Genomic DNA, 17,402 nt, shown 5'->3' with positions numbered 1-17,402 from the left:
TAGTGCCGAGAATATATCGATAAACATTATTATGTTTATCGATATAAAAATAATATTAATATATATTTTTTGAAGTTATACTTCTTTTGGCGCGTAACTTGTAACGCGTGTACATAAACACACACTCTTTTTTATTTATTTTAACTTTATTGTACAAAACATAGAAGTAAAATTACAAATGGAAAAAATGACAATGCCAATTAATAAAATTAAGTATGACGATGGCTGCTCGTGACGGTAACACCTATACAGGGTTACTTGTAAAACACCAGCAACCTCGCCGGACAAGATAGCTAACCCTGTATAATTTGATAAATTACGGTTACGATTACGGTAGACTTACAATTTGGTAATTTCAGTTTTGAGGAATGTAATATAATGAAACAACATAATATATACTAATATAGGTATATAATAGTATTTTATTACGATGAACAACACAATATACAGTAATTGTATTTATTTATTTATAAATAATAGACAAAAAAAACAATAATATATAATAATAGAGAAAATTATAGAGCTAAACTATTTTGTGTAGCCTGGAATGCACTCAGATACACTCTGTTCATTTTTGAGTTCGGGATTTGAGGCTCAACTGGTACCTGGAAATGAAATGTCACAGTTTACATTAACTAGCATTGTTCACTTTACATTTAAACTAAAATGCAATACATTTTAATTAAAAGGGCAATGCTGATGGTTTGAAATTAATATCAACATTAGGGCTTACAATAGCGGAACTTGAATTTATATTTTTGGTTTTATGGCATTGAAATGCTTTATAAATATAAATTTATAAAGAATAGAAAAATAACTTAAAACACCCCATGTATTTAAAGTAAATTGCACTTTCCCTCAGTCAATAACATTTCAACAACCAAATATCACCCAAGTTTGTACTCAAAAAAATCATATAAAACCATCTCAGTTTGTTCACAGGCCTCCTTCAAAATAGGAGAAACGTTAGATTATAAATGACAGCCCTAAATCTAAATAAAAAGACCAAAAGTAAATTGGAAGACATCACGTGTCTACAGATAAAAACCTCACCCTGTGTGAATGCAGCGGCAGACATACTGGTATAGCATCATCGTGCAGACTAATCACATCCATTGTTCTATTGAAAGCACTTTCGGGGAAATGTAGGGAACATACTATGATATTATATCCTTTACATTTGGCTTGATATTTTCATTTTCAATTGCTTCTAACCATTCTCCTTTTCTATTTTCACTTCTTGGTAACCTTCAAAAAATGAATTTTTAGGTTATTATAATTTTAGTCCTGACCTGACTTATTTATAAATACATTTTTAAAGTACCTACTATAAAAGCGATTAATCTTACTTAAGTTAAAATTCATATTAGGTAAATTTAAGTGTTTTATTTTTCCTTCTGCTGCTCTTGGCAAAATTAATTTGTTATTTTGGAAGTGTATTCACCAAAGCAACTATTCTTAAGATTAATGACACAGCCTTGGGAGACGCACGTCTTCATCGAACATTTTGCTGATGTCGATATTATAAGTCATCACTAGCACCCAAATTCATTATTTTACTAGAACGAAAATATACAAAATAAAGCTATATTTGGTAACAATTTTACACTGAACATAGTCTGTGAATACTCCTCAATTCAATATACATGAAAATAAGTAAATCAGCAAAGTAATAACTAATATTTCAGTCAAAACGTATACATACCGGTGCAAAGACAAACTTTTCTAGTTTTCATTCTTTCCGGAGCCACATCCCACAATACTGCGCTTTGGTATTATGCCACTATTTGTCCTTGACCACTCTATATGTTTTAGACACAAATGTTTGTCACAATCACAAAAATATTCAATATTTTTCAATGTTTACTACGGAGCAATGACAGAGCATGTACATCATAATAACGAGAACATAAAATGGCGCCCGGCCACAGTAGGTATTTGAGCTAACTTCAAATGTCAAACGGTATAGAATTAGCACTGACTGACGTATAGTCATATATTTTCACTTAGCAGAATATTCATTAGTTAGAAAGAGACAGTATTCGTTTTATTATTTCGGTATCGAAATGCATGATATTTGTATAATCAGTTGTTTGTATAGAACATTATGCCCTGTCCATAGGATTCCTTAGTCATTGGTCAATTTCAAAAATGAAAATACTAAATTGACACGCATTGGATAAAAATTATCTATGGAAAAGAAAATAAATTCTGTGAAATAAATGATTCCATTATATTTTGTTGTCAAATTAATGGTCTAAGATCCGAATATAAGTTGACCTGCAACGGCGTTTTAATAGAATGAGACCAATTTTATAATAAATTTAGTGTAGGTATTAAAAAATGTATTAAAAATGGGTTGACTGGGAAAATCCTGGAGGACATTTTTAATGAATTTAAAAAAAAAAAAACATTTTAACATCATCAAACTTTTTGGTCTGTGTAGCGCATGTCGCGTGACGCACGATACGTACGATAATTATCGTACAAATACGATAATTATTAGAATGTCTATATTGTGAAAAAAAGTTTCACTTTTACCGTGGTTTCATAAAACCACACAACATTTTTTAATTAATTGCAGTATCAAGTTAATAAAAAAAAATTTAAAAGACTTAAAGTATGAATGTACCTGTGAACCTACAGAATGTGCAAAAAAGTTAAAATTTATACAATAATATTGGTTGTGCACTTTAAGCTTCCAAATCAATATTTGCCCATTAAAAGGATGTCGTCTGATAAAAAATGGATCCAATTACTATCTAATCCAAGAGATGAAGCTCTTACAAAGATATTTATTACCATCGTATTATTTTGTATATTTTTTTACAGTGAAAATTAAAGTCACTAAAGTGAATGTATGTATTATTGTCAAATGTCAATTATCAGCTGTTATTTAAATTGTCAGTTGTCACTTGTCAGTTGTCTATAAAATTTTAACTTGTTTTGTTCCCAATCTCACGATTATAGTTCATCAATTAATTATTATAGTATTTTAGATATCTAAGATGAATAAAATTTTTCCTGTTTTAAAAAGGAATTTATCTCACGTTTGTAATTTGAAACCGTATAAAGAAACCAAATGGTTGATGCCAAATGGTAATCCAACTGGAGTTTACGTTTATAATTGTGTGGCCGAAGAAAGAGTTCCAGTTATCTTAAATGATCCTGCGATGGCTACATGGTACTCGTGTGGTCCCACCGTCTATGACTCTGCCCATATAGGCCACGCTTGTTGCTATGTTAAATTAGACATTATCCAAAGAATATTGAAAACATTTTTCAATATAAAGCTCGTAACCGCAATGGGCATGACAGATATTGATGATAAGATAATAAAAAAGGCGAAAGAGACAAAAACTGACTATAAAGCTGTCGCAAAGCAGTTTGAACACGAATTCTGGATAGACTTGACCAATTTAAACATTGAAAAGCCCATGATAGTTACTAGAGTTTCGGATCATATAAATACAATAGAAAAATTTATAAAAAAATTAATTGAAGCAAATATGGCATACATAACCAAAGATGGTTCAGTTTATTTTGATACAACAAAGTTCCATCTATATGGTAAGTTACAATCAATGCAGGATACTGGGGAGCCAAGTGATGAATTAAAAAATAATAAAATGGATTTTGCTTTATGGAAAGGATATAAACCAGGGGAGCCCAGTTGGCAAACACATTGGGGAGATGGGAGACCTGGCTGGCACATTGAATGCTCAGCAATGGTCAGTAAAGTTTTTGGCTCCCAATTAGACTTTCATGCTGGTGGTATTGACTTGAAATTCCCTCACCATGAAAATGAAGAAGCTCAATCATGTGCATTCCATAGCACAAGACAATGGGCCAACTATTGGATCCACACTGGCCATTTAAAACTAAAAGATACAAAAATGTCCAAATCCCTTCAAAATACTATTTCAATACCAAACTTATTAGAAACATACAGTGCAGACACATTTAGAATGGCTTGTCTGCTATCAAATTATAGGCATCCAATGGAATACAGCGACCAAATGATGAATATGGCCCAAGAAGTTGTAAATAAATTTAAGTTTTTCCTGAAAGATGTTAGTGTTTATGTGAATGATAGTCATGGGAGTAGTGCCTCATATAATTATAAGCTTTTGAACAGTTTGCAGCTAACTCAAGAGAAAAATTTAGAGGCTCTAAAAAATGATTTTGATACACCAGCTTGTATCAATTCAATGCTAAGTTTGATGAGTAATGCACATAGCATAATGAAAATAGATACAACAAACTTCTATCCTGTACCAATGATACTGATTGCAGATTATATATTAGATATGTTAACAAAATTTGGTCTGCAATTGAAAGAATCTTCAGAGCATAATATATCAAATTCACTCATTGATGCCTTGGTAGAGTTTAGGCATACTGTAAGAGGTAATGCTTTGAAAGCAAAAGATAAGGAATTGCTCACAGCATGTGATATAGTTAGGGATAAAATGAAATCTGTGAAAATACAAATCAATGATAGCAAAACACCATCATGGGTTTATGTTAAATAAAAATATGTGTTCGTAAGCATCTTGTATGGTAATTTTTAAAATGAACTCTAGTAAAAGAAAATCAATATATAATATTGTGTTACATCCTTGTCTTTTAATCTAACAAACTTCAACAACAAAAAATTATAGTAAATGTATTTTATGTTAACGTATTTACGTATTTATTAACGTATTTTATGTTATTTTATGTTAGGGAATTAACTATGGGAATTAATAAAAAGACAATGTTTTTTTTCTCATAACTTTATTAACTTTAAATTAAATTACACTTATGACAGATCACTTGAGTATAAATACAAAGTCGTCCTTATCTCCCAAGTATTTATTTCCAAAATCTGAATGATGAACATCTATAATAGTCAACACTATACAGTTTTTTCATGTTTGTTCAGAAAAATTATCAAAAATATTAAATGAGCAGGACTGAAATCAGGACTGTCATAACATCATTTTTATCATCTTTTACAAATAAGGTGTTTTCTTTACAAATAAGGTGTTTTCAAAAATGTGTCTTTGACTAGAAAATTAGGAATTATAATTCTTAACCATTCCCTGGTCACATGCAATAAATGGCAACATCTACCATACACATTTACGTTTACAAAATCATTGTTAAGTACTTAAAACTTTAATTGTACGAGGGAGATATGATCATAAACCTAATTGGCTTGAACATTTTTGTCTTGTATTAAATTTTCCGCCTTATACACTTTCCATGCCACAAGGTAGTCTCTGAGCATCTTATATAGTGAGTAATAATTAATGAATAATAAAACCACTATAGATAAGAAGTAGTGCCATACTATTGAGCTGAACAGCAGACATAATTTGAGCAGAACCAATGCAAGTTGTAGACAGACTAACAGGCACATCAGTTTTGAAGGATTGTTGAATACCGTCTGAAATTAAAAAGTGCAATTCTTAAGAAATATTATAAATTTTAATTTTAAAGTATGTTTGTTACTTAATTATGGTTAAATTACTGAACCGATTATGATATTACTAAAGTACTGTATCTTATGTACTAAAATAACATGAAAATGTAAAAGTACAAGCTTTTGGATTCTGATTTTACAGGTTTTTACTTATAGGCTACTATAGTATATCAAATAAAGTGAAATACTCACATAAAACCTCACATGTGCCATATTAGTGGGATCCGCGGCTACTGTGGGTGTATCCGCGATGTATATTTGATCATCGCATCGAACCCGCGACCCTTGCGACCAAAATTTACTTCCGGACCATTGTGGCACGTCATTTGTTTCACTTGTTGCAGGGCCTTGGAGATAAAGCACGTTTTTAATGCTTGACTGGGTAATAAAATGGACCCAAAATATTCACTTAAAACATTTTTAAATATATATCATTTATTTGTTATTCTTGATAAATAAATAACTTAAACATGTTTAACAATTTTTAGAAAAACCTTTTAGGCATAATTTTTCATATGAATATGAGTAAAGTGCTATATCCAAAAGGAACATTTTTAAGTACCTATAATCCAATGTTATACACAAATTATTATACTATTTATCCCGCATCATGAATCCGAATATAATCGACTCTATTTACTCACCCTCTAATTTCCAAGAGCCCAAATGCTTAGTAGCCCTATGTGGTACATCGCAGAATAACGCAGGTAACATTTGCGCTGCGTACCGTCCGCACAGGGCACCCCATACTAACCCCACTTGTTGGGCCGCTGACAGCACGTCGTAATACAGAAATGGCTAGAAACAAAAATTAAATGAGCATAAACATAGTTGAAAATAAAGAGCGTAGGTATGTACCGAGCACACGTGTCTGAAGTGAAACTTCTTTGGCAAGATTCAAAGTTACCAAAATCGTCGCCTTACCGTCGTGACGCGATATTACCAGGCGCGGTCCCAGGTTGGTGGTGTCACGAACAAAATCGTACTCGATAAAATAGAAAAAAATTCTTATACTGTACAATATATAAAAAAACTGGTGCAAATCGGAGTCACTCGCACATCTAAAGTTCTGTTTAAACCTGTTTTTAATCCCTTGCAAATGTTGAAATTTGCGAAAATTTGCAGCTAACGGCTTCCGACTCGCACTTGGCCGGTTTTTTATAATATATTGTACAGTATAAGAATTTTTTTCTATTTTATCGAGTACGATTTTCTCAAGTTTTTGCTTATCACTTCTTCTTCACTTGAATACGATATTTGGCGAGTACGGTTGGGGGGGGGGGGATTCGTGCGTGTCCCCCCCAAAATGTCAGGCTGGGACCGCGCCTGGATATTACATGCATACTTTGCATAGCATGTTTACAAGAGATTCAACAAGTACAAAAGATAAGCAAATTCATAGCAACAAAAAATGTATTCCACTATAATAAAAGAAAAATACAAAAACAACAAGATAAATATTCATTCTTCCATTAGAAGCTAGTGTGTAAAGTGATACCTATTACAAGACCATACCTATTACAAGTTTTAAAAATTACCTGTGCAAAACAACACGGAACAAAACTGGTGTAATATGCACCAATTATTGAATGAAAAAGTATTTTCTTGACTCGGAGATTGAAGTCTTCCTTCAACATTTCTACTTCTGAACGAATTTGTTCAGGATCATGTGAACAACTGTGCATTGGTAGTGTCTCTGTATGATTGAGCTCCAGGAATGCATCAAGATGGAATCCAAATAGGATGAAGTATATTATTGATCTGAAAAAGATATATAACATGTTGAAATTTATTGACTACTAGTTGCTCCGCGCGGTTTCACCCCCGTGACTCCACTCCTGTTGGTCGTAGCGTGATGATATATAGCCTATACCTAGCCTACCTTCCTCGATAAATGAGCTATCTAACACCGAAAGAATTTTTCAAATCGGACCAGTAGTTCCCGAGATTAGCGCGTTCAAACAGACAAACAAACTCTTCAGCTTTATAATATTAGTATAGATTCTAATATTATAAAGTAGTAGAGCTTATTTGAACAAACTAGTCTGAGCAATTGATAAGCAATCGTTATTGTTCAATCAATTTGTATGTTTACTCTATGATGTACTTCTGATGTATTAACTTTACTCAGGAATAATCATTAATAACATGAAAAATATGTTAATTTTAACCCATTGAGCCCCTAGCGGCCCGATCGGTCCACGACTCAATAGATTTTCTATTGTCTCTGTGATTCCGGGGGCTGAGTTATTACGAGCATATATTTTTACTATATTTGTAAGTTGAGTTCACTCATTATTATAGGAAAATACTTACGGATAAACCAAATACACCATTTTGACAAGAGGATATTTCATTAGTAAATAATAAGTACTCCATCCAAGCATACCAATAATAGCACCAAGAATGAACATCCTGAAACAAGTGTTTAAATTAAACATTTACAAATTTCAAAAATATAATAATATCACTTATTCAAATAGATATTTTAAAGTGTAAACTGTAAAAATTCCCCTTGTAACACTGCACTGGTTGTCGAGGGTTGTAATCAAACTCCCAAAGACTATATTTCTTGAAAATGTCGGTAACAAAACTTAAGTACAGCCGAACACTTCGAGCGCTAAGTCTCAACTGTCGTTTTGAATGCCGCGCGCCACCAAGCGGCCATTAGTGTTGCCAGTTGATTAAACAATTAATATTGAATTATAAAAATATGAAATTACAAATAATCTATAGTTGATAAAATAATAATAATAATTAGAAAACCTTACAAAACATAAAATAATATACACAAAGTCAAAATTAATACACTAGCATTCCATGCGCCTTCACCCGTTTGTAGAAAATTTATCACATTATATAGTTTAACCTTTCTGTGAATCAGTATATTAAAAAAAACCTTAAAAATCTTGTATACAGAGAGCTGAAAGCAACTTTGTTTTATACTATGTAGTGATTCATCAACCTAATTTATTCCTGCCCTCAAATAAATTTGTCACATACCTTGCTGCCGTGGTGGCATGGGGCATCATCTTAGGTGCTACAAATAATCTCACTATGGCCACACTTGCACATAATAACATCCTTGGACTTATTATCCCCATAATAAACATCACCACATGTGGATCTACAAGATGGAAGTGCTGAAAGAAATAATGGTTATAAAAATAACTAAAACTCTTTCAGTTAATCCTAATTTATTATGATTATTAAAACAACAAATAAAACTGCAACTGTATAATTGCTGATGCATTTAAAAATAGTGATGAAATTAAATTATTTGCCTGCATTTGTTAAATTACTTCGAAAAATGTACCTTATAAATGTGTACAGTACAGTGATATTTGTTTCTTACCATTGCTTGTGTTGTATATGATGTTGGCAGCCACCAAGCTGTTCTGTACAAATTCAAAAACTGTAGTCCAGTAGCTACTGCTAAAAATATGAAAGTCATAATTTCAAACAACAGTTCTCCATCTAATGGTATAAATGGGAATGGGATGTGTTTAGGCGGTGATGGGCCCTCTGGCAATTTAACTTCTGGAACAGGTGTGTTTGACGGCAGCCTTGACCTTACACGTTTTCCGTTTGAAGAATCTTCATCTAGTACAGGTGTCCCCTAGAAGAAATATAAAATTTATTAAAAAACTTAAAACTTAACGAAATTTATATTGTGAACTTTTTGAATTTGGAGAAGGTATACAAAGAGAATTGCTAGGCTATCTACATATGGTTGTCTGAAGGTGAATAACGACTCATTCCTTATTCATTTAACTTACCTTTTTCGTCGTTCCAGACAGTTTCTTTGGGGCCACCATCTTAGTGGTTACCTGGGGTAAATGCCGTTTTATTAAAGGATCTTTTATGATCTTTCGCCGTCTGGAAATCGCGGTTGACGAGGTATTGCTGACTTGTGAGTAGGCCCACCGGCGAGCCAAGAGTATAGTCAAACAGCCAAGCACCGTTGGTAAGAAGAATACAACAAAAGTTCCACTTTCATCTTCGTCACAACTCATCACTCACATGATAAAATGTCACAATATAATTATTTCGATTTTACACACTTGCGATTATTTTGACAAAATGTTGTTCTAAACCATTCTAAACATACTTTGACAAATCACAGATGTCATTTTCACGATGATATTGAATTTGACGTTGTTTGACATAGACTAGTTCTTTTTTTATAGATTTAATGGCCTGGCTACGAGACCTTATGTGAAAACATAAACTAAAATATAGGACTATAGTTGATTTTTAACCGACTTCAAAAAAAAAGGAATCAATTCGGCCGGTATGTTTTTTTATGTATGTACACCGATTACTCCGAGGTTTCTGAACCGATTTACGTGATTCTTTTTTTGTTCGATGCGAGATGGTGTCGAATTGGTCCCATAAAAGTTTTATTCGGATACCCCCGGTAGTTTTTATTTAAGAGCATATTAATTGTCTGTATTTGTAAATGTTGCAAGTAACTTTGATTCACTTCCCGGTAACCGATTGAGCTGAAATTTCGTATAAGTATGTAAATTGGATAGTTATGAAACATTATCATGGCATAGAGCTGATTTGATGATGGAATCGGAAGGTGGCCATAGGAACTCGATAATATATTGACTCAACTTTATCGAGTTTGGGCTCGTTTGATTCGTGTTGAAAAATACACTAAAAAGTATTAAATCAAAATAAAATAGATTTGATATTATTAATTACTACATATTATTTAGATGTGCTATATAACTGTGCTATGTAACACCGTGTAACTGTGCCGTGTAATATCAAATCTATTTTATTTTTTACTTTTGCGTTTGTCGGTTGTTCTATTCTTTAATATCTGATCTATCAGAATATCTGCTTCTTTTTTTCTTCAAGTATTATTTTTTATTTAATTTTGTGCGTTCGAAAAAAAATTATAAGAGGAAGAGATCATCAAGATTTTATTATCGATTTCAATATTCATCACAAAGTTTAAATCTTACGTATCACGTCATGTGTAAATTAGGACTTCAGCTTTAAACGTCTTATTCACGGTCCATCTTGACGTACGTCCCGCCAAGGTCATACACGATGCACGACGCAAAACGACCGTGAATAGTATTGACGTACGTCAATAATTATTATTATTACGTTGCTGGATGTGCACGACCAATTTTTCATCCAGCGAGCACCCCCACCACCGCGAACGTCGTGCAGATGGACAGTGAATAGGCTTGCTGTACAGCAGATCAGTGTTGCCAACAGAAATTAATGTAAATACTTGGAAACGTGGCCTATTGATATGATTTTTTTGTGATAACTAAAAGGCCCTACTCACGGTTCAACACAACCAACAATCTGCTGAAACAATTTGTTGCAGTCGCGATTGAGCGTTCTCTACTCACGATTCATCCAACCCTCAATCTGTTGACACAATTTCATTCCGCGATTGCTTGCCACAACGTGTGCACGTCACGTTGATGCCTGGCCTGATGCTAAACCTCAACGCAATAATACGCATTATTAATGGATATACTAATTTATGAAATATAAGATAATTATCTTTGTAAAGCTTGTATTTTTTCCAATTTTATTGATAGATTTCAAGGGCTATAAAGTATAAAATATAAACATCTTCCTCAAATATGTAAAAATGTCTTTCCCGCGTTTATTTCAAAACCGCCATTTTGCGATTAACGCGGCAGCGCGATTGAGCCGAGATTGGAGCAATCACAATACTCACGTTTCAACACGCACACAATCTGCTGAGACAATTTGTCGGGTTGCTTCCGCGCCGATCCAATACGCAACATGTTGGGTTACGCCCCCAACGTGCCCTCAACTATACTATTCACGACACAATCTGTCAGCTCACTGCAGATTGTGTCAGCAGATTGTTACTGAAATTGAATCGTGAGTAGGCTACTTTAGTAGTTAGTTTAGTTTTGTGATAACGTAGTGAGTACATGAGCAAGCAAGAAACAGTTATTTTATATTTTTATGTACACAGGAAATACCCAATTATCATTACTTTTGGATCAACCTAGTACACATGGACAGTTTATATTCAGAAGTTATTATTTTAAAAGAACTCCAAGGCGAATTGTTGAATAACAAAGATTTTATGCAAAAGTCCACTGCAGAAAAATGGCAATTTATTTTAAAAAAATGTCCTAACGAATTTGTTTGTTTAAAAAAAATGATTAGCTATATTATACTCTCTGTTCCCGCCACTTCAGCATTTACTGAAAGAGTCTTTTCGGTCATGAATGTGAAGTGGCGGGAAGAGAGAAACCGAGCTTCATTAAAAATTAATTAAAAATGAGCTCTTGAAATAAATTTAGATTTGGAATGTTTGGATTCATATAATTCATTTAAAAATAATGAAAAATTCTTAGGTACTGCAAAAAGTACAAAAAAACACATTTTTAAAAATATTTATTTACTCTTTATACATCCAGCACAGTGGATTTCTGGTGGTTTCAGAGGTCTCTTCTGGTGGGTAGCTTGATACTTCGGTGGCAACACTGGCAGCCTTGAGCTGACGTACAGCGGGGATGGACCGTGAATATGCGTCGTGCATCGTGTATGACCTTGGCGGGACGTACGTCAAGATGGACCGTGAATAAGACGCTTTAGCTTGGTACTAAAAAAAAAAAAAGATTTGATATATTTGACGCATAATTTTGACGTTTACTTATAAACAAATTTTATTGATTCCAATTTCCCCGGCACCAATTTTATGAAGTACGAAGTATTAATTGAAATGTGATTAATGATTATATACAACGTAAAGTGGTTAAATTTAAAAAAATGTCTTTTGCTATTCTGTGTTCTTTTGTATTAGCGTTTTATGTGGTTATCTGGTTCTTTGATTCTGTATTTAAGGTGATTTAAGTATTTTTATTTCTAAGTAATTAAGTAAATTATATATTTGCTAAAAGTGCAATGATATTAATCGCAATATTTTATTTCCAGAGTTGTATGCACTACCCATATTATGCATTTTTGGAGGGAACAGGGTTAAAAGTTGGAATTTTAAATTTTACTTGGACAACTACTGCTTTTAATAGGTGCATCTACAGATGGAGTAAGAACCTTGCACGTGTTTTAAGAAAATGGTTCACGGTTGGATATTACGTAGCAGTTGGATTGTTTCTTCCATTTGTTGTATGGACTCTCATATCTTTTATTATTGAGCATTTTAATGAGACAATTCAAATTAACGGAGTACCAGAGATCAAAGCTATATTACCCGGTGTAAATGTTCCCGCATCTGACTTTTGGATATGTTTCCTTGCAATTGCATTAAGTTCAATTTTCCACGAACTTGGACATGCGATGGCGGCTGCACATGAAGATGTGCAAGTTATTGCCGTTGGTGTATACATATTCACCATAATACCAATAGCATTTGTTCAACTGAATACAGAACATTTAAATAGCCTTCCCATTTTAAAAAGGCTTAAAATTTACTGTGCAGGAGTCTGGCATAACTTAGCTTTGGCGATTTTAGCTATGATGCTGTTCTTTGCTGCACCAGTTTTATTCAGTATTGCATATGAAACAGATATTGGAGTAAGGGTTACTGATTTCACATCTGACTCCCTCTTAAAAGATGCCAGAGGACTTGATAGGGATGATGTAATAAAAGCTATAAATGCCTGCAACATTAAAGACTCGTATGACTGGTCGTATTGCTTGCATGTAGCCCATGACAGATTTGGAGTATGTACCAGTGCTGAATTCATAGCACAAAATGATGAAATAATGATGGAAACAGTGAAAGAGAATGGAGTTGTTGAATGTTGTCGGAAGGATGATCTATACAGCTTCTGCTTTGAATACATGGAACCTAAATTGGTTGTGGATTCCGTTTTACCCGGACAGTACTCATGCTTAAAACCAAGGGATATGATAAAGGAAAAACTAATTAAATGTACCGAAATTGGAGGATATTCATGCCCTAGGAATATGCACTGCTTAAAACCTTCATTAAATAACCATACATACTTAATTATCATAGAAAGGCAGGATAACAATGCTGTACTGTTTTTAGGATTACCATATGATGTCTACAACACTGTGTTTGTAGACCAATATTTCCCTAGATTGTGGATATTTTCATTTTTCTCACCAACTGAATTTGAAAAATTACTTAGGTATATATTTATATTTACTATGGGTATTGGATTTGTAAATATTGTGCCATGCTATGCCACTGACGGTCATCATATTGCAAGAAATCTGATTCAGATGTTGGCTAAAACATTGAACAAAAATGGTGATTTTGTTACATTCTTCACAATATTTACTGTTTTTGTTGGCACGTGTTTAACTGTGCCAATACTAGTTTATTTATTCTATAAAGCTATATTTCTAGATCACATTGATATCTAATTAGAAGTAGAAATACATTTTTATACTTGTAGAAATCTACACATAATTGCACATTGAATGACATAGTGTGGGTGATAATTAAAGGTAAGATAGACATAGGTAAGATGCATTTGATTTTTGTAAATAGTTAGCATAGAATAGATTATATAGAATATTTATGTAATTTCTATGTACAAATGTATTATAAATTAGATGTGCTATTGGCCAGAAATATAAAACGATCAAATTTACAATAAAATGTTTATTCATAATTTATCAGCTTATTGGCTGTGTTTTATACTTAAGTGTTTATTTATTATAGACATTGCATTCAACTTAGTTGCATTACTATTAATTAATGTTCTTATGCAAAACTTGAATTAGGCTACTGTGTAAAGGCAATAAAATTAAATACGATTTTGTAATAAGTTATATTATTTATCAAACTAATTTATTCACAATCTAAAATATCTTAATATATATTATAAAGGCGAAAGTTTGTAAGTATGGATGTATGGATGTTTGTTACTCTTTCACATAAAAACTACTGAACCGATTACAATGAAATTTAGCACACATATAGAGGGTAACTTGGATTACCACATAGGACTATGCGGGTTTTCCTTTGCAAACGCGGGCGAAGCCGCGGGCGGAAATCTAGTTTTTGAATAAAAATGACTGTACACTCCCATATTAACTTTCACTAAGAGCAAGAGATCTCTGAAGATCCTTTAATGACTTTCTTCCATAGTGTAACATCGATTTGATAACAGTTTCATCAGTGTGATGTTTATTATTTTTAAAATCTGTTTTTGCCCAATCTCTTAATTCGTCTCGAGTACTTTTATCAGGCACTTTTCTTAATGTACGAAATATATCTCTATACAGCTTAAGAACCTCTTGCCGAAGAAGAAACTGCAACAAAATTTAATAAATAAAGATGTAGTTACGAAATAAAAACATATCCAAAGTAATACGATTCCATTTTACTATTAAATACCTGTTTTAAACCCATCGCATTTTTGGGCAACTTTGAAGCCATTTTTAATATAAAATAATAATATATATATCATAAGTTAAGACAGAACATAATTTCTATCGATTTAACTATAAAATAATATAAACTTCGATACACTAATAATCATAACTTAGGATTTTGATATTTTCATTATATTTATTGTTATTCTTTCGACTGTCAAGTGTCACTGTCACTCATTAGAAAGACCTCTCAAATGTCAATAGAGAACACAGATTTCGCGTTTGCTGTTGCGTATAACGGACACAATTTCAACTACCATAAAAAGGAATTTATATCTCTGAATCTCACCTGAATCTTTAGCTCTATGAAACGTATGAAACGGTTAACCGACATTACTATGCCCAGTTTCGACGGTGGCTATCTGTTCATTAACGTTGTCGACCCGATAACTTTGACAAATGCTTTTCTGAACATCGAATCATAAGATAAACTGCGTTTAAGCTAGGTTTAACTTAACCGCGTGTTTAAACAACAGTTTCCTTATACTATATAATACCTCTAAAGCAAACAATTTTCATTCAGAACGGTATTTTTCAATGCTTAGCAGTCCCCCTAGCCAAGTGGCTTTCTGTTAGCGTAGCGTTCAATAGAATAGACTACGAATGTATAGTAATTCATATACGTAAGCTGTAGATAAACGTATCTACAGCTTACGTCAATCTCATACATTCGTAGTCTATTCTATTGAACGCTACGCTAACAGAAAGCCACTTGGCTAAGGGGGCAGATTTATTTATTGAACTGCCGCGGCCGGTCTCGCACATACCTATGCGCAAATCCACTATAACATTTTATAATCTGAAATTAAATCAAGTGAGCAAAATTTTTTAGTATGGATATTGGATAGCTGGATATTACCATGAAATTTACATTATGAAAATTTATATGTACCTAGCTACCTACTAAAACATTCCTCAGAAACCATCTATTAAAAAAAACTCATCAAAATACGTTTACAAGTTTTAAAGATCTAAGCATAGATACAGACGCGGGAAGCTATATTTTGCTCTATACTACGTAATTATAGGTAACGTATTCTTCCATTACTTATGTACCTACGGCCTACCTAAATAGGTATAGAAGTTTTAAGTAAATACTTGTGTTTCGACTGGAAACGAATACCTACATAGAGAATATTGTAACATCTACGATTTGGAGCCGAATAAACTTTAACCGAAAAACTGCAATATAAAGAATAGATGTGCATGTCTAATGATATTTTATATAACATTTTTTTACTATTTTCTATTGTTAGATTTTACGTGAATGTGCGTAACATTTAGAAATTAAAGATTTTAACGGATTTTAAACGCGATTTACTCATGAAATTATTAGTAGGTATCCCGACGTTTCGCACACTTTGCACACGCCTCTTAGTATTCCTCGTAGAATTAAAGAGTTTAGTAAATTAGTTAAATTTAAAAATGTAAAAAACGTATTAGTTCAGAGAGCCTATTACAGTATTAAGGAATAGGTATATGGAAGATAAAAACCCATCTAGGGTTGTCGCGTAAAAACCACAGGACAGTTCTTTGGCATATTATGATAATACAATACGTACAGTTACTTACATACCTATTTTGTAAAATTAAATTGTAATACTGAAATGATTTAAAAGGGCAACTATGGAGTTTCTTGCCGATTTTTCTCCATATATACCTACTGCTTTCCGAATCGGTGGTAAATGTTAAAAATATATATTGACGTTTCAAAAGTGCTTCTCGAAGAAGTCTAATTGAATAAATAAATGTTTGAGTTTGAGTTTTGCACTTTGCAGCGGGGGTGGCCATGGGGAGACTTAGTCTGACTTAGAGTAGAGTTAACCGGAAGTTATCCCGTTTTTAGAATATCGTGCAACAAGTATGTAGGTAATTTCTATTAATAAATCGATCGATTGAGCTCACTTTTGAAACACATCACTTCAATATTTAAAACTAGATTTCCGCCCGCGGCTTCGCCCGCGTTTGCAAAGGAAAACCCGCATAGTTCCCGTTCCCGTGGGATTTCCGGGATAAAAACTATCCTATGTGTTAATCCAAGTTACCCTCTATATGTGTGCTAAATTTCATTGTAATCGGTTCAGTAGTTTTTACGTGAAAGAGTAACAAACATTCATACATCCATACATCCATGCATCCATACATCCATACATCCATACATCCATACAAACTTTCGCCTTTATAATATATATTAGATATTAGATTCAATAATTTATAAAAAAAAATTAGAATCCTTTTTCAATATAAACAAATTTTTACATTGAAGCTCTTCGTCTGTGTTGTACCTACCGAGTATTTCGCGGTACGGTCGGTCGCGGAGTAGGTACCTATCTACCTGTCTAGGGATAAAAGCGATAGATATTTTAAATACACTGAATGGAATATTATTCTGAAAATTTTTAGATACCTACCTTATAATTGACCCTAACGTAAAGTTTTTTATAATAAAATTAAGAATCAATATTAATTAGCTGAAAAATGTAATTGGATATTACTTACCTATTTACCTATCTGGATATGCTACATTTTTACTTTTCAC

At 32.8% G+C, this 17,402-nt stretch overlaps 4 protein-coding genes and 1 long non-coding RNA gene across 6 annotated transcripts; 2 read left to right on the top strand and 3 right to left on the bottom strand.

Moving 5' to 3' along the window:
• Positions 1 to 445: 445 nt before the first annotated feature.
• Positions 446 to 1,747, bottom strand: LOC123696799. 2 transcript variants are annotated; one of them, XR_006752125.1, is made up of 3 exons: positions 1,706 to 1,747; positions 1,054 to 1,248; positions 446 to 605 (listed from the first exon to the last, which is right to left on the bottom strand). It is a non-coding gene; the product is annotated as an uncharacterized LOC123696799 (long non-coding RNA). The 2 variants fall into 2 exon arrangements; XR_006752124.1 differs by lacking the exon at positions 1,706 to 1,747 and adding an exon at positions 1,350 to 1,387.
• Positions 1,748 to 2,934: 1,187 nt separating this feature from the next.
• LOC123696890 (probable cysteine--tRNA ligase, mitochondrial) lies at positions 2,935 to 4,619 on the top strand. Its single transcript, XM_045643272.1, has one exon. The coding sequence runs from the start codon at positions 3,009 to 3,011 to the stop codon at positions 4,533 to 4,535; it is 1,527 nt and encodes a 508-aa protein (XP_045499228.1). The 5' UTR covers positions 2,935 to 3,008; the 3' UTR covers positions 4,536 to 4,619.
• A 149-nt stretch (positions 4,620 to 4,768) lies between these two features.
• On the bottom strand, positions 4,769 to 9,585 carry LOC123696874 (transmembrane protein 39A). Its single transcript, XM_045643256.1, has 8 exons — positions 9,250 to 9,585; positions 8,826 to 9,089; positions 8,474 to 8,613; positions 7,787 to 7,885; positions 7,009 to 7,231; positions 6,115 to 6,268; positions 5,663 to 5,817; positions 4,769 to 5,434 (listed from the first exon to the last, which is right to left on the bottom strand). The coding sequence occupies exons 1-8, from the start codon at positions 9,484 to 9,486 to the stop codon at positions 5,195 to 5,197; spliced, it is 1,512 nt and encodes a 503-aa protein (XP_045499212.1). The 5' UTR covers positions 9,487 to 9,585; the 3' UTR covers positions 4,769 to 5,194.
• A 2,558-nt stretch (positions 9,586 to 12,143) lies between these two features.
• On the top strand, positions 12,144 to 14,257 carry LOC123696905 (membrane-bound transcription factor site-2 protease). Its single transcript, XM_045643294.1, has 2 exons — positions 12,144 to 12,334; positions 12,425 to 14,257. Exons 1-2 carry the CDS (start codon positions 12,260 to 12,262, stop codon positions 13,844 to 13,846), a joined length of 1,497 nt encoding a protein of 498 aa, XP_045499250.1. The 5' UTR covers positions 12,144 to 12,259; the 3' UTR covers positions 13,847 to 14,257.
• Positions 14,258 to 14,383: 126 nt separating this feature from the next.
• On the bottom strand, positions 14,384 to 15,006 carry LOC123696796 (LYR motif-containing protein 2). The gene is made up of 2 exons (XM_045643163.1): positions 14,826 to 15,006; positions 14,384 to 14,740 (listed from the first exon to the last, which is right to left on the bottom strand). Exons 1-2 carry the CDS (start codon positions 14,865 to 14,867, stop codon positions 14,519 to 14,521), a joined length of 264 nt encoding a protein of 87 aa, XP_045499119.1. The 5' UTR covers positions 14,868 to 15,006; the 3' UTR covers positions 14,384 to 14,518.
• Positions 15,007 to 17,402: the final 2,396 nt, after the last annotated feature.

This window comes from Colias croceus, chromosome 13, assembly GCF_905220415.1.
Source record: "Colias croceus chromosome 13, ilColCroc2.1".
NCBI lineage: Eukaryota > Metazoa > Arthropoda > Insecta > Lepidoptera > Pieridae > Colias > Colias croceus.
Note: the sequence above shows the minus strand (reverse complement) of the source record. Positions and strands in the feature narration are given on the sequence as shown.

What these genes read in the sequence shown, in the direction of transcription:
- LOC123696890 (XM_045643272.1), top strand. Translation starts at nt 3,009, where the DNA reads ATGAATAAAATTTTTCCTGTTTTAAAAAGGAATTTATCTCACGTTTGT.
- LOC123696874 (XM_045643256.1), bottom strand. Translation starts at nt 9,486, where the DNA reads ATGAGTTGTGACGAAGATGAAAGTGGAACTTTTGTTGTATTCTTCTTA. An exon ending in TTCCGTGTTGTTTTGCACAG is followed by an intron (nt 6,269 to 7,008) that starts GTAATTTTTAAA and finishes TTTTGTTTCTAG; the next exon opens with CCATTTCTGTATTACGACGT. An exon ending in TGGCACATGTGAGGTTTTAT is followed by an intron (nt 5,435 to 5,662) that starts GTGAGTATTTCA and finishes TTTTAATTTCAG; the next exon opens with ACGGTATTCAACAATCCTTC.
- LOC123696905 (XM_045643294.1), top strand. Translation starts at nt 12,260, where the DNA reads ATGTCTTTTGCTATTCTGTGTTCTTTTGTATTAGCGTTTTATGTGGTT. An exon ending in TCTTTGATTCTGTATTTAAG is followed by an intron (nt 12,335 to 12,424) that starts GTGATTTAAGTA and finishes TTTTATTTCCAG; the next exon opens with AGTTGTATGCACTACCCATA.
- LOC123696796 (XM_045643163.1), bottom strand. Translation starts at nt 14,867, where the DNA reads ATGGCTTCAAAGTTGCCCAAAAATGCGATGGGTTTAAAACAG. An exon ending in ATGCGATGGGTTTAAAACAG is followed by an intron (nt 14,741 to 14,825) that starts GTATTTAATAGT and finishes ATTTTGTTGCAG; the next exon opens with TTTCTTCTTCGGCAAGAGGT.